Consider the following 26690-nt stretch of genomic DNA (forward strand, 5'->3'; position numbering starts at 1 on the left):
CTCGCATTACCAACCTTGAAACGTCAAAGTTAAATTACTAGATCTTATCTGTGAGATTGCTTGTTATCAAAAAATTATTCGGCTCAAGGGGAATTGTTTTCCATGCATGCGACCCCAAATTACGCGTTTTTGTCGCTTATGTGAAATATACGGGGTGTGTCCGAAAGGTGTGTACAGGGTGTGTCGTAAAAGTTTTATTTACACATTGAGATTACAAGTCGGTTGAGCACCGTAAAAATTATACAATATAAAAATATTAAACGCTCGACTAAAATATACGTCATTTTGGTTTAATTACAATAAAATGATGCATTATATCACATTTGTAAGTAAGTTATTAAGTCATAAGTGGTTCACGTACGCCCTCTTTTCTTCTGTCAAACGTCACTGACGTTTCATCGTCTATATCACTGGAAAGTAACAACTGAGGTCCAGTTTTATTACGTCCAAGGAACCTATAAAGTCACTCTGATAAGAAGTTTGACAATATAAGCATGCATGAGGATTAGTAATGTAGGGTAAAACAAACAAACAAAATAAAAAAAGACCAAAAAATACTTGTTATAATTAGTAATAATAAGTATAAAAAATCACAGAATCATGCATTGATATAAACTTACATTTATGTAATCAGTTTGAAATAATTGGAACTATGATCAAATTCCGCTACGCTCGATAACAACTGCAACAAAAATTAACTCTTGTTTAACAATTGTTAATTTTTGAGGTTGCAGAGCGTCACGAAACGAGATGGCACATTTTTATTTTATTTTTTCATAAATGGTATTCGTTACATTGTCTTATATACCTTGATATAGGTGGCGCTCCATTCTGTTCGATATCATCCAACCCCCGATGTATCGAAATCGTATCGAGTTCCCTCGAATTTCGCTCAGCTAAATACTCCTCAGTTTGCAAATCTCTAATTGTCGGTTTTTTCCACAATTTCAATAAAAGACTCGATCCAACCACCGAGACACTACTTAACGCCATCGCGGCACTCGCCATCCATGGTGCCAACGTAAATCCAATAAAACTAAAAGCACCAGCAGCTAGGGGAATCCCTAGAAGATTATAAACGGATGCGAAGAGAAAATTCAATCGAATTCGATTGACAGTCTTTCGGGACAGTTCGAGACAGGCGACTACATCCAAGAGATCGTTCCTCATAAGTACGACATGGGCGGCCTCGACGGCGACATCCGTACCGGCGGCTATGGCCATACCGACGTCGGCTTGCGCCAATGCGGGGCTATCATTAACCCCATCGCCCACCATGGCCACCTTAATACCGCGAGATTGGAGTCTTTGCACACGGGCGACTTTGTGCGATGGGAGCACCTCAGCGTAGACTTTGTTAATACCAACTTGTCTTGCGATACTAGCAGCGGTTTGACGATTATCACCTGTCAAAAGAATCACCTCGAGACCCATTTTTTTCAAAGTATAGACGGCCAAATGAGCCTCGGGCTTCACCATATCGGCCACACTAACCATAGCTATGATTTCACCTGAAAAAAAAAAATGATTGGCAACACTGAAATACAGATGATTAAATTTACCATCAATGACGCACAACACGGCCGATCTCCCTTGCTCCTCCTCCCCGACCATCTTCCTATCAATTTCCTCGGTCACGATTAACCCATTCCGATTCATCCACTCCCGATTACCAATCACAACTTCATATCGCCCCTCCTCGTCGCCAGACCCCGCCTCCATACCAATCAACTGTCCCAATTTCATGCTCTGATTGTTACTAACCTCGACTTCGACACCATTCAATGTAAACACCCCTGCACTCCCCGCCTGTACTAACGTCATAAAATTCCCCATTTCTTGGTAATTCTTTGCATTCTTCACCAGTTGACCCAACGACGATACTGTACATTTTAAGCCACACCCTGGTACCGCCTGGAATCCACTACTAGTGCCCGTTAACTCCGCCCCGATCGCCTCTCTTACATATTTAATAATTGCAGAGGCGATTGGATGTTCGGAATTCGTTTCAGCACAACCAATCGCTGCTAAAATCAAGGCGGGGCTTAACGAATTGCCTTTGAGCCATAGACGGGTTACTTCAGGTACACCTTTTGTAATCGTACCGGTTTTATCGAACATAATTGCTTTGACTTTGTGGGCGTTTTCTAACGGCTCCGCCCCTTTGATTAAAATACCATTCACGGCACCGATACCAGTCCCCACCATTACTGCTGTTGGTGTGGCCAAACCCAATGCACACGGACACGCAATTGCAAGAACACTCAACGCACACCGAAACACAAACTGAAGAATAACTCCAGTTTTACTAAACTCGCGTTTCTCACTTTCAGTCACCGGAAGTGCATCTATATTGATGGAACCAATAATAGACCAGATAATAAGTGTCAAAAGTGACAGGAAGACAACAGTTGGTACAAAATAACCGGCAATTTTATCAGCCAATTGTTGGATTGGTGCTTTTGACGTTTGTGCTTCTTCAACTAATTTGACAATTTGGGATAAGGTTGTTGCTTCTCCGGTATGTGTGGCTTCGATTATTAGTAGGCCGTGCTGATTGATCGATCCACCAATCACACTACTTGAAATTTTTTTCGGTACTGGCATACTTTCTCCCGTTATGAGACTCTCGTCGCACATTGATTGACCCTGTTGGGCGGAGTTTAATTAGCCACGCCTTTTAACCACACCCACTATACTATACCTGTAAAACTTTACCGTCGACTGGTACTTTCGCTCCCGGTACTACTTTTAAAACATCCCCTCGTTGCACCAAATCCACATGAACCAAAGTTTCGCTTGAGATCTCCCCATTGGGCCCCAATTTCACCAAAACCGCATCTGTTGCTTTGAGTGAGAGTAATTTCGATAAAGCTTCGGATGTTTTGCCTTTAGCGACATGTTCCAACCAACGGCCTAAACTAATAAAAACGAGTAGCATTGGGGGCGTATCAAAAAATGTTTGGGGCGAAGTCTTCTGTCTCATAATCATGGCGGCTATTACCACAATCACACTATAAGTGTATGAAATTGACGTCGCCATTGCTATCAAGACGTCCATGTTTGTGGTGCGATGTTTTAGTGCTTTGTAAGCTTGAACGAAAAAATGACGCCCCCCTAGTAGTAAAACAGGAGTTGATAATATCCACATTATCAAATTCTCGAGCGAAAGTCCGGGAATCACACAACACATATCCTCGTGTGACATATGTCCACTTGACATCAAAGTCATGAAATACATCATTGCGATCATAGAGGGCCCCCCAAAAGCCAATGAAAACAAAAACGCATGTTTCCACCTTCGAATCTCCTCTTTCTGTTCCAAATAATCATTACCATGATCACGATTAAATAGCCTCGCTTCGAAACCTAATTTATTGATTGCTTCGATGATATCCCGAGCCCCTGTCGCCTCAGGATCATACTTAAATTTCCCCCTTTTGGTCGTGAGAGCGACATTTGCACTCAAAACTCCTTGTAATTTCACGACATTCGTTTCGATTTTGTGCACACAACTCGCACAAGTCATCCCCGAGATTTCCAAATCAATTTCAGAAGCCCCAGCACCTGATTCTTGAACTACATTCGCGGGAAATCCCAAGTCGGTAATACAGGTCGCTAGTTCAAACGGCGACACTAGCGACGGATCGTAATGGATTTCAGCTCTAGCGGCGAGCAATGAAACTAAAATTTTGTGACAACCAGGAATTTTTTTCACGTGTTTTTCAATCGCTGCAACACAACTCCCACATGTCATGCCTTTGACTTGCAATTGACATTTTTCAAGATTATGTTCGCTTAATTGGGGTTGGTATTTCTGGGTTTTAGAAGTGACACTAGTAACACTTTTGCCATCAATGGACTTAATAAATGCCTCAAAGCCCATATCTTCAATTTGTTCAACAATTTCCTCAGCTTTGACTAATCCAGGGTCGTACTCAAATCGACCTTCTTTTGTCTCTAAGTCAACAATTGCTGTTTTAATGCCCGGTTTGGCCGAAATCATGCCTTCAATACTCCCCACGCATGATTTACACGTCATGCCGTCAATATGGACACGGCATTGTCGACTTTGCCCCCCTGGAATGCCCGCTTCGAAGCCCATATCGTCGATAAAATCGCATATTTGTTGCGGTTTGAGTTGACGAGTGTCGTAATGAACAAGAGCCGCCTTTTCCTGTAGACTAACTTTAATGTTGTAAATGCCGTGTTTGCGACTGAGATTGTCTTCAATGGATTTGACACAGCTTTGACACGTCATACCCAAAACGGTAATTTTAATGGTATCATCTTCAGCAACGGTGATGATGGTTGGTTGATCGGAAGTGTAGTCACCAGTGGGGGCAAGTAGGGAAACAGATTCGCTTTCGGTGCTTTTCTCATTGATGAGGGGCTCAAAACCGAGAGATTCGGTGGCGTCCCTGTAACAATTACCAAGTTTAGCAATCGGGTGATTCAGAAAATATTTCTTTGTTTTGGTAAAGTGCTCAAACAAGCGTATTGAGTTACGAAACTAACTCTATTACCGATAAAATTTGTTATTACAATGAAAATTTTATCGAAACCCCCGCCACTGGTTCAATTTTTATACCTTTCGTTACCATAGTTACGTATATAATTCATAGCGTTTCTATGGCAACTAAACAGATTTAGACGCATTTATTTCACAGTCGACTCGTGCAGGACGGAAAAAAAGGGTTTCAAAATAAAATTTTGAATTAATTACCGATAATTAATTGATAATCGCTAAAAATAGGTTAAAGGAATTGTATCTGACCGAGAAACAAATACAAATTCTTATCTATGGTATTTAAAAAAATTGTTTGTTTCACTTTTAAATCGGTTACCTGTTCGAGCACTTTTATTAATTTACTAAAACACACTGTATAAATAATAAAAAAATGATAATTCGCACCAGGAGCGTCTCCGAGTGATCTTTTCGAACAACACCCGGAACGACATAGTAAAATAAACGAAAAACTTTCCGAAGAAGGCAAAATCGACAACGAAACGTCGCATTCGGCCGCTTGAATACATCTAAACCGTTTCGCGACAATTAGTATAAACTCACCATTCATTGTCGGCCGATAATAGTAATACCTTATCGTCCATAATTGCACTTTTAGCACCGACAACGGGAAACAATTAAAATTTTACGCGAGAAGAGAAGAAAAACAACGATTTTTTAATTGTTATTCACAATGAAATGGGACAATGGCGAGCATGACGATTGACATGTAGGTAAAGAAAGGATGAATCAAGTAGACTGTCGCGATAACACCACTGATAAGACATCGACGTATAATAAAACGAGTTCCAAACTTATATCTGGATAATGTTATGTGGATGGAATTGATAACGCGACGACACCAAACGTACGTACTTGAAACAAGGACGGGATTTTATTAAACTTGGAAAATGCATTCCGGGAATTCCTCATTGTTTTCGAATCGACGGAAAATTTAATTCAAATTTATACGCGTTTCCGGTTTAACCGTAAGTGCACTAAAATTAAAATTATCACCCGTAAGTCACTATTGTTTTTCTTTTTTTTTTGCTGTTTTTGCTCCCAATATGAGAAGGCCATGACTTTTGTCCTCCTTCTATTTGAATTTTAAATCACGAATTCACACTTTAAATAATTAAACAATACATAATTAGGCAAACAACGCAATTTTGAAATGTTTTTAAAAAGTTTGACGTTTGGTGTATTTTTCAATGTAAGAACAATTCTTTATTTTTGGGTCTAAATACTCTAAATCAAAATAAAATTTAACAAAAACAATATTTTGACATGCGAAATTATACTCCTGATATTTTTGAAGCACCAATCACAATTTGGTGGAAATTTTAAAATATTTAAATGGACCAATCGGAAACATAGCAATTGTCACGTGAACCGCTCTTAACTTTTTATTGCTTTATTTTTCAAATTTAATTCCCTTAATGTTAGAAAAAATGGTCTCGGTTGCTTCTACTTGAAAATAACAGTGTTTAATGTCTAATAAGAACAAAGACTGCTTTATTATATTTTTACATAATATCTACAACAAGAAAAAATTGAAAAGAATTGCGTTTTCATTTATTTTTTGATCTCAACCAACACAAATATTAGTAAAAAAAACAAAAATTTGACATTTGACGTCATTCTGGGTATTTTTGAAGCGATTATCAAACCCAATGTGGCGCCAATTTTGAAATATTTAAAGTGACCAATCGGAAACATCGAATTGTAAAAAATTAGATTTTAGGGCATTTTTTTCCAAAAAATTAAACTAAAAAATGTCATTCTATTTTCTTAATTTTTGTCAAGGCTCAATTTTCAGCTTTGAACTTGATCTTTCCACAGTTTTATCTGATTTTTCTACCGGAAATTATGTGATATTGATATTTTAATTTTATATCTATTCTTATCAAAAATCAGTCTTTTTTAAGTTATAAATAAAAATTTTCTGTTATTAACAAAATAGACGAAAATGAATGAAAGTAAAATATTTCAAAAATTTCAAAAAATTTACACAAATTAATTATCAAGACCAGATATCCATGACAATAAAAACATGACAGTGAGTTTTTTAACAATTTTTAGCAGTGCTACCAACAAAACTTTGGTTTTTAGTCGCAAATTTACCTATATCATGAAATATTGAGGCCACTAGATTTTGCTCATTTGCGTTATTATAAGTGACATTGAAGAGAGAGTAAACTTTACCAACCGTAAAACTTATAGTTTTCACTTTTGTGTGTTAAAAAAATTGCATTGTGTAAAAATGCGTCAAATAAATTATCAATGTCGCAACAAGAATTTTAACAGTAACACAAGTTTTTCTATTCAAAAATAACGATTAGATAAGCAGCTAATGCTTGTGTCGCTTACCTACAATTATTTATAACTTATCAGTTAAACTAACTAATACACAATTCAAGGCTTTGCTCTATTATTCCTAAAAAACTCGAATCACGTGCACGACTTGAGTGAAAATGGCCAAAAATGAGACTTGTTGACTTGAAAATTGAAACAAACAGGAAAAAAGTGGAACCACATACTTCCTGTAGCCAAACATGTCACAAAATGCACAAGCACCGTCACAACATTATTGTGAAAAATGAACGAGAGTCGAGCTGTGGTGAAAGTAAATCCGCTCTTTGCTCTCATTCAAGTGAAAAGTGACCTCGAATGATTCAAGGTTAGACTCACGATTCAAGCCTGGAGTACTGGGGCTTCGCCCCTAGGAGCGACTTGAACATGTTGCCGCCACTTGACCCGACTTTTAACAACTGTCCCAATATCTAATCTTAAAAAATGTAATCTTCTCTTACCGGATCAAGTAATAATTCCCTTCGGGGATCGTAACGTCGACGAATGATTGATCTGGGGGGATCTTCACCGTCGTCCCGTCGATCCTCTGGATGTGGGTCCTGAGTGCGTCCAAGTCCCTGGCACTCCTCTTGCCCCCATCTGCAACACCCAAACTGTCCCAAAATCGACAATGGGGCCCTCGAACGCTCACCTTTGGGCACAAAACGCACCGTACTCAATTCCATTGTAATTATTTGAAAATTTCTATTGTTTCCTCAAGTCTTTGTTGTCAAAACCATTGTTTGTCAAGTCGTGCGAAATCGAGTCGTCCCGTAGTCTTATCATCAACGAGTGATTTTTTCCTCAATTTTGGGAAAGTCTTTTCAAATTTTGACAAAAATAGCCAAACATGACAGTTATCTCTTGGGAATTTTTCGTTTTACACTAACATAACCTAAAATGACCAAATTGCTCGAGTGGGTGACCGTTTTGGGGGCTTTAACCGCCCTGTGGCTGTCTTTAGTGACCAATACGGTCGAAATAGGACTTGTGAAGCACCACCCCAGTTTGATTTTCTACTCCCCGGTGATTTTTGTCGGATTATTTGGGGTGAGTCAAAGTGAGGTTATGTCAAATATTCATGTTTTTTTGTAGATTTATGCAATAATTGTTGTTTTGTATCGCGTTTTTACGTTCAATGATTGCGAAAAGGCCGCCGCCGAGTTACAAGAGGTAAAAGGGGGGCCCACTTTGTTGGTTTCATTCAATTTGTCTTTCAGGAAATAGTGGAAGCGAGGGCGGATTTGGCCAAGTTAGGATTTAAATTCAATTAAGACTGTGGTAATAAATTTATTACAAATAATACCATACCTTTATTACATAAAATAAATACTAAAAATGCAAATTCGGGGGGCACGTACAAAACCGTTCATGGAGCACCCGACACGAAGGATGATCCACTAAATAACTCTCAATTGCATCCTTTGTTACATTAGTATACGTCACATCTAACAATTCCAGTTCCAAATCCTTGATATAGTGAAGGGCAGTGTTGGTTATCTTTTTGTACCCCCTCAAAGACAGTCGTTTCAACGGTACTGAAAAATCCTTCTTGACTTCATCAAGATTCTCAATTTGTATGACAGGACAGCCCCGGAAATAAACCCTGCGATAATAGGGTTCTCTCGGTGGTGTGGGGGCCCTATCATCATTAACTTCCTCTGGAATTGGTTGGAGTCCACTGGGCCCCGGTGAAGCCTCATCACCCTTTTGTTTCTTTTGCTCAGGCCCGTCGGAATTCTCTGAGAAGCGTTTGCGCACTTCGCGGGGCACCTCCTGAGGCCGACACTGTCTCACATTCACCTGCCGGGGGTTCAAACGAATGCTACAAATTAAAATTAAACTATGGTAAAAGACAACACTGTATTACTCGATGATGGGTTGTAGGTCCTCCCTGGCGTCACTATTAGGGTACCCCAATACTAGATATCGTTGTCTTAACACGTCATCAATATAGGGGCCAATAATGGGCCACGGTGGGTCCTGATTCAATCTCTGACCATATGAGATATTATTTCGATTTCGACGAATCAAGCGTGCCAAGTGCACGATTTTAAACGAAAGTTCCCGAAGATCGGGTTCATCGCCGTCTTGATCGTCGTCATCCGATGAGTCATTGGAGGGTTCTACGAGAAACAAATGAATGATTGGAGGCACAAACGGCTTGATTTACTTCGATTATTGTTTTTCTTTTCATCATTGTGGCAATTACAAGGACTGTAGGGGTCTAAATAGAGGACACTTTCAGGGAGTTGCATTGAGGTTTGTCCACTGATTGTTGTTAAGTAGTCCAAGAGCCCCCTGTCATCCAGTGTTGTCGATTGTTCGTAATTAAAGCTATTTTCTGCGGTTAAATACTCGTTTAAATCGATTTTGGGAGCGAAAGTTCGAGTCGGGGCCCCCTTTTGTATCGCCAATTCTCTTTTGTAGTGGTCTAGAGTGTAGGAAATGTCGTCGTTTTGTAGATAAATGGCGAGTAAACAAGGGGATTTGTAAATTGAACGAATTAAAGTGTTACCCAATGCTGGAAATAAGTTTTTAGGAAAATTTAAAGCGAAAAAATGGCTTTTTACGTGACAATCGGGCATCAAAAATTCTCAATTGCTTGAAACCGTGTCCTGAGAGACTCAAATAAGGGATGGAATTGTCGACATTTTTGCACTTGTAGAGTGACAAAATTTCCAATGAGGGATACTTTGAAATTGACATTAAAACAATGCTTGTGACCCAAGTGCACTCGTCGAGTATTAAGACTCGCAACTTTTTAAAATGGTCACTTGAAGATTTGAAAAATTCCAAGGAGTTTGCCACCACTGAACCCCTCAAACTGAACTCCTCCAATTGGGGGGGAAAAAGCATAACTGAGTACTAAAAGCACAATATTGATTAATTTCTCAACTCTAGCCCCCCCCTTACTTGATTCTCGTGAATAGTTTGGTTCTCCAGGGCTAAAATAACGATATTTCTCATTTTTACAGACTGATTCAGTTTAGCATAAAACAGTTCAGGGACTAGAGTTTCACACTGATTTTCACCCCTTATCAAAAAAGTGTGAGTCTCGCTGTTGCATCTCTCCGTGCAATACTCAACTTTCGCGTTGTCGTTGGGGGCACGCCGGGCGTCAATTACCCTCCATAGGATCTTCGAATTGCGAATTATTTCATCCAAACGGGTGCAAGTCCTGAAAGAAACATTCATTCACAAATTCAAACCACCAAAAGACTCACCTTCCCAATAAATACAAAGTTGTAGCATCCAAGTATTGCAAAAGTTGCAAAATAAGACAATTGGGCAAATCGAGGAGGCTTGGGGCGAAAGCCATTGTGACATAACCTCAAAAATCGGGGCACACGGGTGAAACAAAGCGCTCACATTTTCAAAAGGCTTTTGTGCATTTATTAACGTCCTGGAGGGTTTTTTTAGCGAAAAAATACGAAAATGACAAATTGGGTAGTTCACAAGTTAGCCGCTCAAGTTGCGAGGGCGCCACTGATTTTTGCTGTATTTTTGAAATTTAGTTGAAATTGGGGCATAAGAGTCATTCAAGGCCTTAAAGTTTTGAAACTGTGTGTTTTTGAAAAGGTTTTATGGATTTAATTGTGTTTGAAGCTTTTTTAGCCAACCAAATTGGCAAATTATAAGTTCACAATTTGGCCGTTGGAGTTGTAGGGGCGCCACTACTTTTTGTTGTTTTTCAATTTTAATCAAAATTGGGGGACAAGGGCGATGCGTAACGTTAAATTTCTGAAACGTTATGTTTTTGAAGGGGTTTTGTATACTTATTTGTGTCGTGGAAGGTTTTTTTTTAATACAAAAACGACATTGACTAGTTCACAATTTTACCGTTGGAGTTGAGGGCGCCACCAATTTTTTTCAAACAAATTTTACTAAATTGGGGCCTTAGGGTAAATGCTCAAGCTTTAATTTTGATAAAAATTGATTTTAGTTTTGATGTGGTTGCATAATTTGCTTTATTGTTGCTCCAGTTCGCCTTGTTGGTGCTTGAACAAAGTGAGGTTATGTCATCACCAAACAAGCCCCTAAAATGAGTGTTTTCGCGGCAACTTGCGACATTTGCGTGAGACTAGTCCCCAACGTGGTGAGTGTACGAAGTACTGGTAGCAGGAACGAAACTTTCTTGACTAAACTGCAAGCCTTGGTCCCCGAAGTGGTACTCCGCCCCTTTCGCCAATTCCCTTTTGAAACTATTCAAGTTGTAGGAATGGATGCTACATCACCGCATTTGCGCCTCATGCCAGTCCGAATTGGAGACAGCTTACGAATTCCGGGCGCGTTGCATTCGTCTCGATTTCGAGCGTCAGGTGACTGGAGCCCCCAAGACAAATCGTGCGCTTTATGCGTGTTACACTTGTGGTCAACTATTCATCGATTGTCAACTCCTATCCGAGCACATTGACCGGGACCACGATGAAACAAAAGAAACTCAAATCACTTCAACGAGTGCAAAGATTTTATCAGAGCATTTGTATGCGAAACATCGCGTCGATATCGATATCTTCAACATCCAGCCTGTGTATAACTTTATTTGTGAGAAATGTCCTCGGAAATTCGCGACGAAAAAAGAATTGGAGGAACACATTCCAATTTGTGGAGAACTCAAAGCCAGAGTGGGGTTCTGTCAAGTCTGTGGGGCGACTTTTGAGACCACGAAAGATGTTATCGAGCACTGCATAAAGGAGCACAGTCTTGAAAAGGATGAAATCAAGCCGTTTGCGTGCGATAAATGTCCGAAAAGGTTTACAAAATTGTATAATTTACAAAAACACGAACTTCATCATTCTGCAATCCGGAATTTTGTATGCACACTCTGCGGGCGGACTTTTAAAACAAAACGCGAAGTCGTGGTTCATGAACAAGGCCACTTGAATCAACGAAAATACAAATGCGAGTTGTGTTGTAAAGGCTTCAATTGCCACACCAGTCTCTACACTCACGTCAATGTGGTTCATTCTGACTACAGTGACAAGAAATTTGCCTGTCATTTGTGCACGAAACGATTTTGTAATAAACAGGGACTCGAGGAACACATTAGAAGACACAAAGGGGAAAAACCCTTCAAATGTCATATCTGTCCCACGTCATTTGTTTCACAAGGAGAGCTAAAAAAACACATCAAGGCCCACACATTTGTCAAGGAAGTCAATCCAATTAAGTGCAAACATTGTGATAAAACATACAAGCTTCATATTTCGTATAAATTGCATTTGAGACGCGATCATGGTCTAGGCGATGCCAAATTACCGGAAAAGAAGTACACGTGTGGTGTTTGTTCCAAGAAATTTGACACTAAAACCCGCCTGAAGGCCCACGTGGACAGACATGCAGGAATTAAACGGTTTCAGTGCGAAGACTGCGGGAACAAGTATGCCGACAAGGGGGGTCTCCGCGTACACATGAGGGACAAGCATGAAGCGGAATCTCCCAGCAGATTATTACTGAAATAATACAATAATTAATAATACAATCGTTTAAATTTCCCGCTGATTTTTTGCTTGTAAGGTTGGTACCGGTTAGTCACTATTCCATGCAAATTTACAAAAATTTTCAATTTTGTGACATAAATATGTCGTAAATTGTTAATCCCGAGATGAAACAACACGCAAGTTGTCTGTATTCATTAATTATACTGGTTTATTCTAGCGCGTGATAGAAATTATCCCAAAACTGAGGTAAATTTGAGGTTATGTCGTTGTTTGAGGTGCTATAACCTCACTTTTTAACACCCAGAATGAATAAATTCGGAGTGAAATGCAGTGTGTGTTTGAGTTCCGTGGAAAAAGTTGTGTCTTTAAGCAGTCAAGAGTCACTTCTCACCAAATTGCGAAGTGTCGTCTCCGAAGTGGTAATTTTTTTCTCGAAGCCCTAGCGGGGGTAAAAAATTGCGTTTCAGGAATGGCTGGAATGTTACGAAATTTGTGCATCATGCGAATCTGATTTGGATGTGGCTTTTGAATTCCGGAATCGTTGTATTCGACTTGATTTGGACCGGAAGAATTCTATAAAACGCGAACAATTCTACGAGTGTTATCACTGCAATAACAGATATGGAGATAAAGAGGTTTTAATCGAACATATTCAAAGCCACTGCGTTGTTGCACCTCCTGAAGCCCCGAAACGCTTCAAATGTGACGATTGCAACAAAACTTACACGACTCAAAAAACCCTAAAAGTGCATTTGAAAAAATGCAAGATGAGGGAACCCCCAAGTCGCAAGAATCGTTTCTCGTGCGAAGTGTGCAATTTAGTTTTGAATTACGCAAAGGACGTTGTGGAACATTGCGTTCGGGAGCATTCAATGGAGGGGAAATTGGTGAAGCCCTACACTTGCAATGAGTGTCCCATGCGATTTTCCTCGTCGGCCAACTTGATCCAGCATAGGAAGTACCATGATGGGAGTCGAAACCACATTTGTAGCTTCTGTGGCAAGTCTTACATAACGAAAAGTGATTTAACCGTCCATGAATACATTCATTTTAATCGTCGAAACTACAAATGCGAGTTTTGTGATAAGGCTTTCAACACGAATAAGAATCTTCGGTCGCACATCCTCGTTGTCCACACGGAGTCGACTTTGTGGAAATACGGATGCGATTTGTGCAACCGGAGGTTTCCGTTGAAATCCGGCTTTGAGCAGCATATGAAGCGACACACGGGTGATAAGAGGTTCGGGTGTCACATTTGTGATAAGAGTTTTGTCAGTAGGAGTGAATTGCAGAAACACGTGGGCTCACACTCGATGGTAAACCCTTTCAAATGCACACACTGTGAGAAAGCTTATAAGGAAAAACGATTCTTTGAAATACACTTAACTAAACATCACGGAATCGGGAATGCGAAAATACCGGTCAAAGTGAAGAAATTTGCGTGTCATGTGTGTCCCAATACGTTTTTTGATAAACACAAATTGCAGAGACATCTAAGGGTGCATTCGGGGGTCAAGCCTTATGGGTGTCAGGATTGTGGGAAAAAATTCTCGGATAAGTATTATTTAAAGCAACACGCGAAAAATATACACAATAATGTACAAAGTGATCAAGATCCGTCCAGGAAAGACTCGAATTTGCATGATTCTTAAGCTATTTGTGAAGCGTAAATTGAGTTTGCGTCAATTCAGTTATTTATATTGATTGTGATTTTATAAGACAATAATAATAAACCAGAATGGCTGTTTTTGGACGACTTTCATTTAATTTATGCCCCTTGAGCCATATTTTACCATAGAATGTGAGAAAAGTCTCGCAGTAAAAAATTTAATAACAAAATAATGTTATTGTGAATAAATAGCACACAAACCTCGGTGGTTGTGCCATATTTACCACCTCGCTTGTAATGTACTATTAATTATAAAATTTTGTTACTATTCTGATTCACCTGCACTGTGTATACTATTATATTCACAATTTCTTCACATTTATTTAAATAATAAAATATGTTTTTGTGGCAAAGTTGATACAATGACATAGTTGCTATGCAAACAAATTGAGTTTTTGACATTTGATAGGCTCGTAATCTTGGTAATCGTTCGTAAATTATTTCCCGGCCACGGGAAGGAATGTCACATTTTCCAACTTCAAAAAGTTTAGGAATTGGATACAAAGAAATAGTTTTGTATTTGCGAACACGTCTCGACGTATTTCATATAAGTACATAATTATTGACTTGATAATTTTCAAAATGTAAAAACTTTGACATGACAATAAACAAAAAGTCCGAAAAGTTAACAAATTTTGACTAATTAATTAACTCATAACCCTGAAATAAAAAAACAGTTTCGTGCCAAAATTTTTATTACAAGCTTTTCAAAAATTGGTAAATTTCGTCGTGCCCTTGTTCCTTTGCCACTTCGGAAGCAGTCTTTCCTCTTCCATTACAAACATCGCTCCGAAAGCCCCTTTTTAGTAAAAACTTGACCATTTCCAAATTGCCCTTACTTGCCGCGTCGTGTAGTAAAGTGTTTCCATTACGGTCGCTCCGAAATACCGCATTTCTGTCATTGTCAAGTAAAACATGCAAAATTGTCAAATGTCCTCTATCGACGGCTATTTGAGTCGGAGTTTCACCATTACGATTGGCATCATTGGGTTTTAACCCCTTTTGAAGTAAACGGCTTGTCAAAGTCAAGTCTTTTCGAGAAACAGATAAATGTAGGGGAGTGTCGCCCCGATCGGTTGCTATTTTGGTGACGTCAGCATCAGGAAGTAAATTCCATAGATCTTGAAAATGGTCGACGAAACACACTGATTGGAGGAAAGAGGTTTGTTCGGCTGGTGTAAAATTGGAAGGCTTGATATGTGGGAGGAGTTCGGGGAGGAATTCCCATCCATATAGTACAGCATTAAAGAAAAGGTATTTTTCTTGACTTAAATCACAATGTTTTAGTAGCAATCGAACAATTTCTCGATTAGATCTTATTATAGCGTAAACCAAAAGAGTATCACCTTGACTGTTCTCAATTCTAGTCGAGACTCCTTTATCTAGTAGCCATTGCACGGCTTCCGTCATCTTGGAACTAATTGCAAGATGGAGTAGTGTATTACCTTCACGATTTGTTTTGTTCCAGTTGAATTGATTGACTTTATATAAAATTTTTTCATCAAGATAATCCTTATCAAATAATAAATCGAAAACGGTGTTATTGTCATTGTCAATTATATTGACGTCGCCTCCTTGATCTACTAGAGATAGCAAAAGCTTATATTTTCTCTCTTTTACCAAAAGATGTAAAATAGTTTGTCCTTTTAAATTTTGCACATTTAAACCACTCTTGTCAGAATTGACTAATAATGTCAAAATTTCGTCATTCTGACAAGTGTGTAACGGTGTATTGCCATCTTCGTCACAAACGTTTGTTTTTGCCCCCAACTTGATGAATTTCTCAACTAGTGTCAACTTTCGACGACAAGTAGTGGCCACATGAAGCGGATATTTTTTATATCGTCGACTGTATTTATTAACGTCAAAATTTGACAAGTCCATAATGTCAAAAACCTTGAAATGATGGTTATATAAAGCTTCCTCTGCTGGAGTAGTACCTTGACAATCCTCACTAGTCGCTATATTGTCTCTTTGAAACGTTTCAACTAAATCAAATAGGCCTTGCTTGGCTGCCATATGCAAAACATTTCGACCCGTGTGACTAGTCACTGTCAAATCACTTGTCAATAATTTAATAGTTTCGATACTTTCAATTTTTAAAGCATCATCTAGTGGAGTATCACCATCACAATCTTTGACTTGTTGTGCACCATAATCTAGCAAATATTTGACAATCGTGTGGTGCCCTTTGACTGCAGCCATGTGTAAAGGTGTCCGATTGTACTTATTGACTTGATTGATTAAATTGTCACGTGTCAAAAGTTTGACAATTGTCAAATTACCACTCTGTGCCCCATAATGTAACGGTGTGAAATCATCATCGTCTTTAGCTTCAATATTTGCCCCTTTGTCAATTAATACACCTGTCAAATATTCAAAAATCTCTAAGGTGTCATCACGAGGTAACAAAAGAAAACTACCGGCCTGTGCTGCGATATGCAACGGTGTCAAAAATTTGACAGTTTTTGAATTGATTTCAAATTCCCCTCGTCCGGTTATAAGTAAGTCAAATGTGTCTCTATCTGGACACAGCCCTTGTAGAAGATGATGAAGAGCCGTGTATCCATCTTTGTCTTTTAAATTGACATCAGCTCCATTGTCAAGAAGTGTTTTGACAATTTTGAATGGTTGATACGTATTGACAGCCAGGTGTAAAGGAGTCATTCCCTTATTGTCAACCTGATTGACTTCGCGACCAAGTGATATAATTTCGGGGATTGACTCGTATTTGCCTTTAGTTGTTGCTGTATGTATTGGAAATGTGTCAAATGTCATCATGAGCATAAAAATGTTAAAATCTTTGGCTAGATCTCGAGGTGTAGCGCCGTTGCAGTTCGGAGTGTCAAGTCTAGCACCAGCTTCGAGTAACAATCGGCAACAATCGTAATTTTCTGATTCGACTGCTAGATGTAAAGGTGTATACCCGAAATTACATCGACTGTCAAAACTAGCATTTGACAATAATAGAGTTTTGACACAGTCGGGATGACCGTTCCAGGCTGCGTAATGTAGAGGCGTTCTCCCGTATAGACTTTCAATGCAATCAACTGATTCTGGATCTGTTTGTAGAAAGATTTTGACCATGTCAGTCAAATCGTTCATTGCAACGAGATGTAGAGGTGTTCTTTTGTACTTGTTGAGCGGTTTAGGGTCACATTTGTTGTCTAAAAGTAACTTCACGATTGACAATTGCCCTGACAATACTGCCAGATGTAAAGGTGTGAAACCCTCATTGTCAAAAACATCAATATTGATCTCGGCTTGAATTAACGCTTCTGCGGCTTGTAGTGAGCCTGAATGGGCGGCCCAATGTAGGGCATTACGATGATGACTGTCAAAAACATCAATTTTTGCCCCTCGAGCCACCAACCACTCTATTACCCCATTGTGGTTGTTTTGTGCAGCGTGGTGAACACTAGTCTGTTCTCTGTCATCCGTCTCGTCGATATTTATGCCAGCATCAAGAAAAATCTCTGCTATGTCATATTTCTGAACCTCCAAAGCCATATGCAAGGCATTCATGCTGTTTTTGCCAACGTTGTAGAATTTTGCCCCGTTTTTGACAAGAAATTTGACAATGTCAACATAACCGTGAGTTATCGCCATTGGCAGTGACCGTGTGAAGTAATTGTGGTGGTAAAACTCATTCACACTACATTCACATTCTATCAGAAAGTCGAGAATGTGAGGATGTGGGTGAGACGTAGCGAGTGATACAAGTGACGGATCCCGGAGTGGAAAAGTTGCACCTTTTGTTTGTAAAAGCTTCAAAAATGTCAAATTGCCGTTAAATGACGCGATTTGAATTGGTGCCCAATGATTAGAATTTTGTTTATTGATGCCTTCGATGTAGATTTTTTGTGTCAAAAACCACGTTAGGAATTGTTCACGGTCGAATTCGGTAGCAACGTGGAGAAGATTAACACCACTGGAGTCTTCAACAAACGTGATGTCTTTGTGTGCAGCTTTGAATAAGTTTTGATAGTCAAATTTGACGGCATAATACAAAACTGTGGGCAGGTCATTGAAATTTGACAATGTTGGAAGGACATTGTCAAGATTTGACAAGATTTCTAAAAGGCCAAGTGAGAGTGACCGGTCGGCGTAATCAAAGCACGTCCAATTGAAAAGTTCGTCTTTTTCCCAAATGTCACATTTGAGTGTCAAGTTTTTGACAAGGTTTTTGACTATAGGGGCATCCTCCCGAGCTGAATCCCCATGACTAAAAGCATATTTCTGGTCTTCTGTTCGTAACAGTGGGTGTCTTTCGCCGTACGCACAAATCAAGTGCAGGGCATTTCGCCCGAGTTTATCTTTCGATTCAAAATTGTCAAAGTTGTCAAATTTTTTATAAAGAAGCGAAATCAACTCTGGCTTGTTTTCGGCCATTATCAAGTCGAATAAAAACCGAATGTTTTTGTATTTAGGTGCAAAAATGAACTCGAGTCCAAGTTGACGATTTTCAGATAAAAACAAAGCGGCGAGATACTCTCCTAAAATCTGAAACTCGAAAATAAATCCTCCGTTTTGATCAAGTTTGACAAGTCCCAAAAAATCGCCATTTTGGATCTCTTCCACAAACCTCGTTGTATTTTCCAAATTGAGTTTGTCAAAAACATGAGGTAGGTGTGTCTTGACTGCGGCAATTTTGTATTGGCCCAAACGGTACTCCCTACTATCGTTAATAATGGGTGTCAAATCCTCATAATTGGGATGTTTTGACAAAAAATGTTGGAATCTTCCTTCGATGAAAGCGTGAAACATGTCGGCGAGACTGTAAACCCCCTGGAGTAGTTTCGGGTTTTTGTTGAAGATGTCGCTGATGATGTAGAGTTGAAGAGGTACACCTAGATACTCCTGGTTGTCTAAGATTTGACAATTTGACAGAAAATTTGCCTCGAGTAGGTTTTCGGTGACCCCACAGCGATTCTCTAGGTAGTAAATCTGGTCGGTTTGGTGAAACGGTAGCATAGTCAGCGCGAAAGTCTCAAATTCATATTCCAATGATTGTCGAAAATGGTTTTTCGAAGTTATCCACTGGGAAATTCCCAATAAACGAAGTTCTGACATCGCTTTGACAAAATTTTGTCTTGAGTCGAATTGTAATTCATCGAAGCTGTCCCAAAGAATTAAAATTTGATTTTTGGGAAAATCTTTGACAAGTTTAGTCTCAAATTCGTTATAATTCCGACTTTTGGGGTAAAAATCCGTGATATAATCCCAAACCTTCTTCCAATTTGTATGAGTTTCTTTGAAAAATCCCGAATGTTCCCTCAAATTAAACATCATGACAAAAGTATTGGTCAAAGCTCTGTTTTTGACACTTTTCAAAAGACTAGTTTTGCCACTACCCGTATGTGATGTCAAAACTTTTACATCACAGTGAAAATTATCCTCGATTTGTATCTCGGTGCAAACTTCTTTCGGATTCGTTTTGACATATTTGACAATGTTTTTGACAAAATCTCGGCAATTTCCTCGATTTGACAACCATTGCACGTTTTGTCCAATGACACGAAAATGACAACCGGCTTTAAAATATTGATATCGTTCCTTAATAACACTCTTAGGGAATTCTCCTTCAGTGGCAGCAACATAATGTTTGGGAAAATCACTAAACCCAGTGACAGTCGTCGTGATTTTAACCATTCGCTTTTTGATTTTTTGCCGAAATTGCTCCTTTTGGTTGTTACAACTGAGACAGATGTTCCACTCCTTTATATCATCAATCACTTTGTAGTCGAGGATAATTTTAGGAAAAGTGCGCTCGATGTATGTTGGCGGCAGTGTTTCTAGTGATTCTCCGATGTTAAAGTTGGCACTAGTGGCCATTTTCACAAGTTGTTTGACTTTAAAGTGTGACATTAGACACGATCCCAGATCATTTAGAGTTACATCAAGTTTGCCCTGCAACGAACAAGTGAAAGTTTGCATAATGGCAGAACGTAAACTATCACCTTCAAGTAAGTCCGACAAATTTCGGAAAATGTCAAATCCGGTGATATCTACCGAGTGTCCCAATAAAACAATTCGTTTTTTCTTCTGTTTCAGTAGGTTTAAAGCACAGTTGATTTGATTTTGTTTCGTTTCGTCCACCTTTACAACTAAAGGCCACAAATTCATGTACCATGCGATGCGTGATTGTTGCTCACGTGACAATTGGTCTAATTTTGACACTCTATGGGTCACTAGACCGTACTTTTGACCTGTCATGCTCACAGTTTTCATTGCTTGATTGTCAAGTGTCCGTCGACTCCATATTTGTGCGATTGGTCCACCATTTTGTTCGACTAGTGTTAAGTCAAATTTTAAAATAGCGGCTTCTAGAAGTTTGGTTTTTTCGTTGTTAATGTCACACGTGAGGGTTTGTATCATCGGTGATAGAACCAATTCGACTAATTTGGCAACAATGTCCGATTTTGACAGTGTGAAATTCCCCGACCACCAATTTCGCATAAAATCGACAAAAGTCGACTTGATGTCGGTTTGAAAGTGAGTTTGAAGCAGATCGGCGATTGTTTTGTGGAGATTCGGAACGTTCTGTTGATTGGTGTAGAGATATAACGTTCGGAAAAAGTCGGAATTTTGCTCGGTTTCAACCTTATAGACTGAATTCACGTAGGAATTTTTGGAAATGTTAAGGAAATTTCGAGCCACGCATGGGGAGTGTCTCAAAACGTGTTTATTATCAACCTTCGTTTTGTCCTTGAATTTAGATGTCCGATTTGTAAACAAAATGTAGACAAAATTTGACAGATGTAGAGTTTTTTCATACGATTTTTTATACTTGTGGAATGCAAAGTCGCCATTTTCCGATGTCATAGAGTCAAGAGTGATAGTTTTTGGTTTTTCGGTGTGTTTTGATTGGAGGAGATAAACTTTAACGACGCCATCTTTGAATCGGACTCTTAAGGCGACATCGTCAAAATCACCGAAAAATTCATTGTTTGTCCACAGCTCAAAGTCCGAAATTTCCGAACTTAGGGCGAATTTTAAAGCGTAGTAAATGCAAAGTAGCCATTCATACTCCTTGCCATGATCGGAGGTTCCGCCCCTTTTCTTGTATGTCTGAAATTGAGTTTATATTTTATTTTTTTGAGTTTTTCGTTGTATTTTTAGCTTAAATTTGATTTAACAACGTTGTATTAATTTTTTATTCAGTGTTCCAGGGACATAATTATCTAATTAACACAGCAAAATAAGAATTTGACTTTTTCATTATTTTTTTTGTTAATATACCTAAGTAATTAATTTTTTTCAGATCAAAAATTAATAGATAATCGCCCTATGTATTCTTTACTTTAATGTTTTTATCAATCAAATAAAAAACCCAACTGCTTAACATCCGCGCTATCACGTCATCCTTGACATTCCTTATCCTATTTTTATTAATTCCACGAAACAAGTCGCCGCATCTAATTCCGATCATTTGTTTATTCTAACCTCAAACATTATAAAAAAAACAAAAAAATACTTACCGTTAATGACATTTCAGGCATAAAAAGCGTCACAAAAAACACACAACACTGTCTTTCATTTGTTTTTTCGCTATATTTTTAACTAAAATAAGTGATCTGTGACAAAAACCAACGATCATGATTACAACATGCGAACGTTGATATGAATGAATCATCGCGCACTTGATTTGTTTAAAAGTAATTTTATTTAGAACTTTACACAAATAAATTAATAGTGATTTTACCAGAGAAAATTAATCGCGTTATTGGTTTCTTTCTGACACCGAATCAAACCTTTGGTATTTTTCTTGCGGTTTTTCTGGCCGGCAATGCACAAAATACTATTTTTTTTTTAATTATTCATGATATAATTATTGATTTGAACAATCCTAAACCTATTAGAAATAACAGAACCATGTCAACAATCATTAATATACCAGGTGAATAAAAAGTATGGAACCAAGCGTTTTTTTCGTAAACTAAGCACTTTGGGAAAAATAATTAGTGTAGCGTGAAGTACAATTAAAATGTGACCATTTATCAAGAATAACATTTTTCGAAATTTCTTTTAGTTTTCGAGTTCTAGAAAAAAATTTTTTTTTTTAATGGCAACCCACCATGGTAATTTTTTTAATTAAAGATTATGATCTAAAAATGACCTCTCATTAAACAGAATTATTTTTGAGTCAGTACTTTTTTTTTAATAAATTGTTAAAGTTGCGTTCCGAGCCCACCACGAAGATTTTCCGAACTTGAACGAGAGGGTCGTTTCATGACTTGTTCGTTGGAGAGCCCGGTTTTTTTGTGCAGGTGCTTTGGGGTGGTTCCGGATGGATCAAAAAATGTAATAACAAATCATTTTCTTCTATTTTTAGTCCATTCGAAACCACCCCAAAGACCTGCATAGAAATCAGCGCTCTCCCATGATGAAAAGCATGAAACAACCACTTCGGTTAAGTTCGGAAAATCTTCGTGACGAGCTCGGAACGCAACTTTAACAATTAATAAAAAAAAGTACTGGCTAAATAACAATTTTATTTAATTAGAGGTCATTTTTAGATCATAATCTTTAATTAAAAAAATTACCATGGTGCGTTGCCATTAAAAAAAAAATTGTTTAAAAAAAATGTTATTCTTGATAAATGGTCACATTTTAATTATACTTTAGGCAACACTAATATTTTTTTTCGTAAAGTGCTTAGCTTACGAAAAAAAACGCTTGGTTCCATACTTTTTATTCACCTGATATAGATCGTGTGTGTTTTACATTGAAAGTCGATTGGATTTTGTCTCCAAGTGGGTTTAAAAATGGAACTTATTTTAATTTGGCGGGCGAAATTTAGTGACTTTACGATTTTAAGACTTTTAAGGTTGACAAATTTGGTCATGGAATTTGGTGTTTGAGGCTTGGCAAATAAAAACTTAATTATAGAGAATTAATTTATTTCACCTAAATTAACACTTTGTCAGTTTTAACTTGTTTTTACTTAAATGGCCATTACTTTGGTTCCATTAAGATTCGTGGAGGTTAATAAGCGACTTCTACGCCTTGTATAATGTTGCCACAATAAAAGCTGTTGATCGTCGATAAACTTCGAACATTGAGCATTCACCAATTCCCTCCTGAAGGATTCATATTGCAGCAAATGCAAAAAATATAAACACATTGGATACTTCAAATATTTCGCATATTCAGGCTCCTTCCAATAAAGCAAATACTTCAAATAATTCACAAAGGTACTATCCTTAAAATAACCACGTTGAGCGAGGACTAAAACCCAAAATTGTGTTGTTTTTCCACCAAACAATTCAGGTTAAATTACAGTTGAGATAATTGGGGTTTCCGAGACACTGGACAAACTCTAACTCGATTTGGAAGCGAAGTCTTTGCTGCTCATCGGTTTCGGGGGCCCCCGACATACAATTCCAGCCTAAAACTGGTCAAATCAATGAATTTTTTAACCAAAACTTGTTTACCTTTGCCGGCCATGTTTATTTATCAAAAATTCATCCCTGATTGGTGGATAAAATAGCGCGTGATTCAAATAGTAAAGTTAGACAACTAGTAATACACTCCTAATTAATCATTTTACTTTAATGAAGAAAAATCCTTGTTCGTGTCGTAAGCGCGAGCACTTAAAATGTCACAAGTAACAACAATAGAAAAACGACCATTAGAGTCTCGGCAATTCCCTTGTATTGAAAGTAATCACGATCTTGCGTAATAATGTTAAGTTTCGTTCAATAATAAGAAATCGGATCGAAACGGTACATGTTGTAAGAATCGTGGAAAAATCAATCGCTAGTGAAAGTAGCCCAGTTATTTAATTGAGCGGGAAATTGACCACACCAATAAGAAAACAACTGGCTCACATAATGATCACGATCCCCACAAGGAATTTTCACGATTGATGGAAATTCCTGATGGTGGTGGTATATGGTAATGGTATTTGTAGGAAAACAGGTGGATGGCTCGCGGCTTTGTGCATAAAGATTGCTTTGTGTGAACAATATTATTGTTTCGTTGCGACTTTTCAGTAAGTTGAGATTTTTTTTTTTACTTTTGCGGAAATAATTTTAAATAAAAGATTTTACTCTTTTTGGATTCTTTACTTTTTTACATTGAAATTTTGAGATAATTACTAGCTTAATTACTGTAAAAATACGGCTTATCTATTAATTAATTAATTATCGCATTTAATTTCAGTAGTTTACTGAATCTGCCAATTACCTAATTAGCGATTTTTAGCACTTTGTTAGTGCTTTTTGTTTTAAATTAGCAAAAAAATCTCGATTTTTTCTAATTTTGTTAAATTTATTAATTATTTGAGTGATGTAATGATTAATTAATTAATTAATTAACTCAACAAAAGTGTATCTTTCCTTTTTAATTAATTTAATTAATTATAATTTATTACTCATGTAACGATTTTAATAATGATAGATTGCAGTAAATTAAGATTTTGTCGATATTTCGGATTGTTTTTCCATTTTTTTGGTGTTTTTTTTTTAATTATAATTTCATTGGCTAATTTAATTAACTTGACAAAGAAGTAATTCTTCATCATTTTTTGATAAATTATTTTCAATACACTTTATTTCTTATTAATTTAAAAACTTTCATTGCGGTATTTTGCAATTTTTTTCTATTTGTTCAACCAATTTTTATGTCAACTTGTGCCAAAAACCTGTGTATTACGCGGCTACTTATCACAAGTGCTGTGTCCACAGACAAATATTTGCGGAAATAGCGTTACCTCTGACCATTTGACATTTTCGTGCACGCCACTGTTTGATTATCTAACGTTTTAGCAGTGGCGTGCGCGTCCCAATTACTAATATGCGAATAAATCAATTTTTATTTATTCTTAAAGGCTTAACAATGAGTAACAAATCAGCTGTTGCGGAATTCTACAAGAATCGACACATCCTCATCACCGGCGCCACTGGTTTTATGGGGAAAGTCCTCATTGAGAAGTTGTTACGGTCTTGTCCTAAATTATCGACGATTTATTTGTTAGTCCGGCCCAAAAAGGGGAAAAAACCCAATGAAAGACTCGAAGATATTGTCAATTGTCCCGTATGCATCGTTATCATTTGTCGAAATTTGAATCACGCGCCGTTTTTTAGGTGTTTGATAAGTTGCGTGACCAACCTGACGGCGAAACATTACTAAATAAGATTTATTGCATCGCTGGGGATATTACTCAACCCAATCTTAATCTATCAAATGATGATGAGAAAACTTTGAAAGATAACGTTGAATTGGTGTTTCACATGGCTGCCAACGTGAGGTTTGACCAACCGTTAAAAAGTGCGGTTTTATTAAATACAGGGGGAACTAAGAATTTACTCGATCTAGCGTGCGCTTTTAAACAATTGAAGATTTTTATTCATGTGTCAACGTCGTACTGTCATTGCAACGAAGTCAAACTCGAGGAAAAGTTATACAAGGCCCCCCATGATCCACGAAAAATCCTAGATCTGGTGACTTGGATGGACGATGAAACGTTAAAAACCCTAACTCCCAAACTGTTGAAAAAGTCCCCAAACACCTACGCCTACACGAAATGTTTAACCGAACAATTGGTCTCCGAATATGCATCCAAGTTACCTTTGGTTATCACTCGACCGTCAATTGTCACCGCTGCGTGGAGAGAGCCAATCCCCGGCTGGGTTGATAATTTGAATGGACCAACCGGATTACTCGTAGGGGCGGGCAAAGGGGTAATCAGATCCATGCATTGTGACCCTTCTTTGGAGGCAAATATGGTACCAGTCGACAGTGCGATTAATTCTCTACTTTTGATTGGTTGGAAGGAAGGGACGGACCCGTCACGTGATTTGAAAGTGTATCACGTGACGTCAAATAACGACAATGTGATTAGTTGGGGGGAGGCGCTTGACGTTGGGAGAAAACACTTCTATGACAACCCGTTTAGCGTTTGTTTATGGTACCCAGGGGGGAGTATCAAGTCTAATTATTGGTACCACGCAATCGCTGTTTTTTTCTTACACATTATCCCGGCCTACTTGGTCGATTTTCTCATGGTTTTGACAGGAAATAAGCCATTGTACGTTTTTTTTTCATGGTGTTTTTATCAAAATAATTTTTTATGTTGGTAGCTTAGTGCGTACACAGAAACGTATCCAGAACGGGCTGGAAGTGCTCCAGTACTACACTACAAGGCCTTGGTACTTTTACAATGAAAATTTGGATAAAATCTGGCGGGAATTATCAAACATCGATAAAGAAATCTTCTTTACCGACAGACTTAAAATCGATTATAATCAATATATTTTGAATTATGTGTTAGGTGCGAGGAAATATTGTGTACACGAAGAACCGGAAACAATTCCCTATGCTCGGAAAGTCCTAAAAAGATTGTTTTATTTGGATTTGACCAAAAATATTATTTTGGGACTTGTCTTCTTCTGGATTTTTTCCTACTACGTATCCGGATTTATCACAAAGTTAGACAATCGAACAATTTTTAATAACAACACAATTTTAGGTTAATTCTAATTGTATTTTCAGGTGTTTGGCTATTTTTTATACAATAAAAAGAATGAAAATAATTATTATTCTTCTATTTAGGGTATGCAACCAAATATACAACCAACCAATAGTGCAACGTCAAAAATTGAATTAAATAAATGCATTTGGGAGCAAAATTATAGCTCCAATCTATTATAGAATTATAGAAGCTATTATAGAATAGAAAAATACATAAATTTCGAAAATAAATTAATTTGTC

General features: G+C 37.9%; 7 protein-coding genes across 13 annotated transcripts; 3 read left to right on the forward strand and 4 right to left on the reverse strand.

The window, feature by feature from the left end:
• Positions 1-179: 179 nt before the first annotated feature.
• On the reverse strand, positions 180-7731 carry LOC123008927 (copper-transporting ATPase 1). Of its 5 annotated transcripts, XM_044404989.1 has the most exons (6): positions 7512-7731; positions 7321-7459; positions 2705-4421; positions 1563-2649; positions 809-1511; positions 180-455 (listed from the first exon to the last, which is right to left on the reverse strand). In XM_044404989.1, exons 1-6 carry the CDS (start codon positions 7543-7545, stop codon positions 338-340), a joined length of 3798 nt encoding a protein of 1265 aa, XP_044260924.1. In that variant the 5' UTR covers positions 7546-7731; the 3' UTR covers positions 180-337. The 5 variants fall into 5 exon arrangements, with proteins under 5 accessions (XP_044260924.1, XP_044260927.1, XP_044260929.1 ...); XM_044404992.1 differs by lacking the exons at positions 7321-7459; positions 7512-7731 and adding an exon at positions 7048-7151; XM_044404994.1 differs by lacking the exons at positions 7321-7459; positions 7512-7731 and adding an exon at positions 6878-6985.
• LOC123008931 (dolichol-phosphate mannosyltransferase subunit 3) lies at positions 7377-8162 on the forward strand. Its single transcript, XM_044405000.1, has 3 exons — positions 7377-7909; positions 7955-8032; positions 8080-8162. The coding sequence occupies exons 1-3, from the start codon at positions 7760-7762 to the stop codon at positions 8131-8133; spliced, it is 282 nt and encodes a 93-aa protein (XP_044260935.1). The 5' UTR covers positions 7377-7759; the 3' UTR covers positions 8134-8162.
• LOC123008928 lies at positions 8134-10527 on the reverse strand. The gene is made up of 6 exons (XM_044404995.1): positions 10087-10527; positions 9776-10040; positions 9433-9727; positions 9033-9383; positions 8730-8985; positions 8134-8684 (listed from the first exon to the last, which is right to left on the reverse strand). The coding sequence occupies exons 1-6, from the start codon at positions 10179-10181 to the stop codon at positions 8192-8194; spliced, it is 1755 nt and encodes a 584-aa protein (XP_044260930.1). The 5' UTR covers positions 10182-10527; the 3' UTR covers positions 8134-8191.
• LOC123009146 (zinc finger protein 600-like) lies at positions 10346-14052 on the forward strand. The gene is made up of 5 exons (XM_044405272.1): positions 10346-10764; positions 10846-11030; positions 11080-12312; positions 12588-12722; positions 12771-14052. Exons 2-5 carry the CDS (start codon positions 10905-10907, stop codon positions 13953-13955), a joined length of 2679 nt encoding a protein of 892 aa, XP_044261207.1. The 5' UTR covers positions 10346-10764; positions 10846-10904; the 3' UTR covers positions 13956-14052.
• LOC123008929 (fatty acyl-CoA reductase 1-like) lies at positions 12300-26517 on the forward strand. 2 transcript variants are annotated; one of them, XM_044404997.1, is made up of 4 exons: positions 12300-12379; positions 24807-25012; positions 25063-26006; positions 26059-26517. In XM_044404997.1, exons 2-4 carry the CDS (start codon positions 24815-24817, stop codon positions 26450-26452), a joined length of 1536 nt encoding a protein of 511 aa, XP_044260932.1. In that variant the 5' UTR covers positions 12300-12379; positions 24807-24814; the 3' UTR covers positions 26453-26517. The 2 variants fall into 2 exon arrangements, with proteins under 2 accessions (XP_044260932.1, XP_044260931.1); XM_044404996.1 differs by lacking the exon at positions 12300-12379 and adding an exon at positions 23611-23969.
• Positions 14656-21599, reverse strand: LOC123008925. The gene is made up of 2 exons (XM_044404988.1): positions 21454-21599; positions 14656-21043 (listed from the first exon to the last, which is right to left on the reverse strand). Exons 1-2 carry the CDS (start codon positions 21472-21474, stop codon positions 14669-14671), a joined length of 6396 nt encoding a protein of 2131 aa, XP_044260923.1. The 5' UTR covers positions 21475-21599; the 3' UTR covers positions 14656-14668.
• On the reverse strand, positions 22859-23675 carry LOC123008930 (mediator of RNA polymerase II transcription subunit 31-like). Of its 2 annotated transcripts, XM_044404999.1 has the most exons (4): positions 23410-23675; positions 23256-23363; positions 23107-23203; positions 22859-23055 (listed from the first exon to the last, which is right to left on the reverse strand). In XM_044404999.1, the coding sequence occupies exons 1-4, from the start codon at positions 23420-23422 to the stop codon at positions 22920-22922; spliced, it is 354 nt and encodes a 117-aa protein (XP_044260934.1). In that variant the 5' UTR covers positions 23423-23675; the 3' UTR covers positions 22859-22919. The 2 variants fall into 2 exon arrangements, with proteins under 2 accessions (XP_044260934.1, XP_044260933.1); XM_044404998.1 differs by having other exon boundaries at positions 22859-23203; positions 23410-23618.
• Positions 26518-26690: the final 173 nt, after the last annotated feature.

Source organism: Tribolium madens, unplaced genomic scaffold (assembly GCF_015345945.1).
Source record: "Tribolium madens isolate multiple individuals breed KSU strain unplaced genomic scaffold, Tmad_KSU_1.1 Scaffold_71;HRSCAF=194;Tcas5.2_LG6, whole genome shotgun sequence".
Lineage (NCBI taxonomy): Eukaryota > Metazoa > Arthropoda > Insecta > Coleoptera > Tenebrionidae > Tribolium > Tribolium madens.

What these genes read in the sequence shown, in the direction of transcription:
- LOC123009146 (XM_044405272.1), top strand. Translation starts at nt 10,905, where the DNA reads ATGAGTGTTTTCGCGGCAACTTGCGACATTTGCGTGAGACTAGTCCCC. An exon ending in AAGCCTTGGTCCCCGAAGTG is followed by an intron (nt 11,031 to 11,079) that starts GTACTCCGCCCC and finishes TTCAAGTTGTAG; the next exon opens with GAATGGATGCTACATCACCG. An exon ending in CGGAATCTCCCAGCAGATTA is followed by an intron (nt 12,313 to 12,587) that starts TTACTGAAATAA and finishes GAGGTGCTATAA; the next exon opens with CCTCACTTTTTAACACCCAG.
- LOC123008931 (XM_044405000.1), top strand. Translation starts at nt 7,760, where the DNA reads ATGACCAAATTGCTCGAGTGGGTGACCGTTTTGGGGGCTTTAACCGCC. An exon ending in TTTTTGTCGGATTATTTGGG is followed by an intron (nt 7,910 to 7,954) that starts GTGAGTCAAAGT and finishes GTTTTTTTGTAG; the next exon opens with ATTTATGCAATAATTGTTGT. An exon ending in CCGCCGCCGAGTTACAAGAG is followed by an intron (nt 8,033 to 8,079) that starts GTAAAAGGGGGG and finishes TTTGTCTTTCAG; the next exon opens with GAAATAGTGGAAGCGAGGGC.
- LOC123008930 (XM_044404998.1), bottom strand. An exon ending in AAACCCCAATTATCTCAACT is followed by an intron (nt 23,204 to 23,255) that starts GTAATTTAACCT and finishes TTTGGGTTTTAG; the next exon opens with TCCTCGCTCAACGTGGTTAT.
- LOC123008928 (XM_044404995.1), bottom strand. Translation starts at nt 10,181, where the DNA reads ATGGCTTTCGCCCCAAGCCTCCTCGATTTGCCCAATTGTCTTATTTTG. An exon ending in TTTTGATGCCCGATTGTCAC is followed by an intron (nt 9,384 to 9,432) that starts GTAAAAAGCCAT and finishes ACTTATTTCCAG; the next exon opens with CATTGGGTAACACTTTAATT. An exon ending in GACCTACAACCCATCATCGA is followed by an intron (nt 8,685 to 8,729) that starts GTAATACAGTGT and finishes TTTAATTTGTAG; the next exon opens with CATTCGTTTGAACCCCCGGC.
- LOC123008925 (XM_044404988.1), bottom strand. Translation starts at nt 21,474, where the DNA reads ATGCCTGAAATGTCATTAACG. An exon ending in TGCCTGAAATGTCATTAACG is followed by an intron (nt 21,044 to 21,453) that starts GTAAGTATTTTT and finishes ACTCAATTTCAG; the next exon opens with ACATACAAGAAAAGGGGCGG.
- LOC123008927 (XM_044404989.1), bottom strand. Translation starts at nt 7,545, where the DNA reads ATGGAATTGAGTACGGTGCGTTTTGTGCCCAAAG. An exon ending in CGTGTTGTGCGTCATTGATG is followed by an intron (nt 1,512 to 1,562) that starts GTAAATTTAATC and finishes TTTTTTTTTCAG; the next exon opens with GTGAAATCATAGCTATGGTT. An exon ending in GGAGCGCCACCTATATCAAG is followed by an intron (nt 456 to 808) that starts GTATATAAGACA and finishes GTGACTTTATAG; the next exon opens with GTTCCTTGGACGTAATAAAA.
- LOC123008929 (XM_044404997.1), top strand. Translation starts at nt 24,815, where the DNA reads ATGAGTAACAAATCAGCTGTTGCGGAATTCTACAAGAATCGACACATC. An exon ending in AAGATATTGTCAATTGTCCC is followed by an intron (nt 25,013 to 25,062) that starts GTATGCATCGTT and finishes GCCGTTTTTTAG; the next exon opens with GTGTTTGATAAGTTGCGTGA. An exon ending in TTGACAGGAAATAAGCCATT is followed by an intron (nt 26,007 to 26,058) that starts GTACGTTTTTTT and finishes TTATGTTGGTAG; the next exon opens with CTTAGTGCGTACACAGAAAC.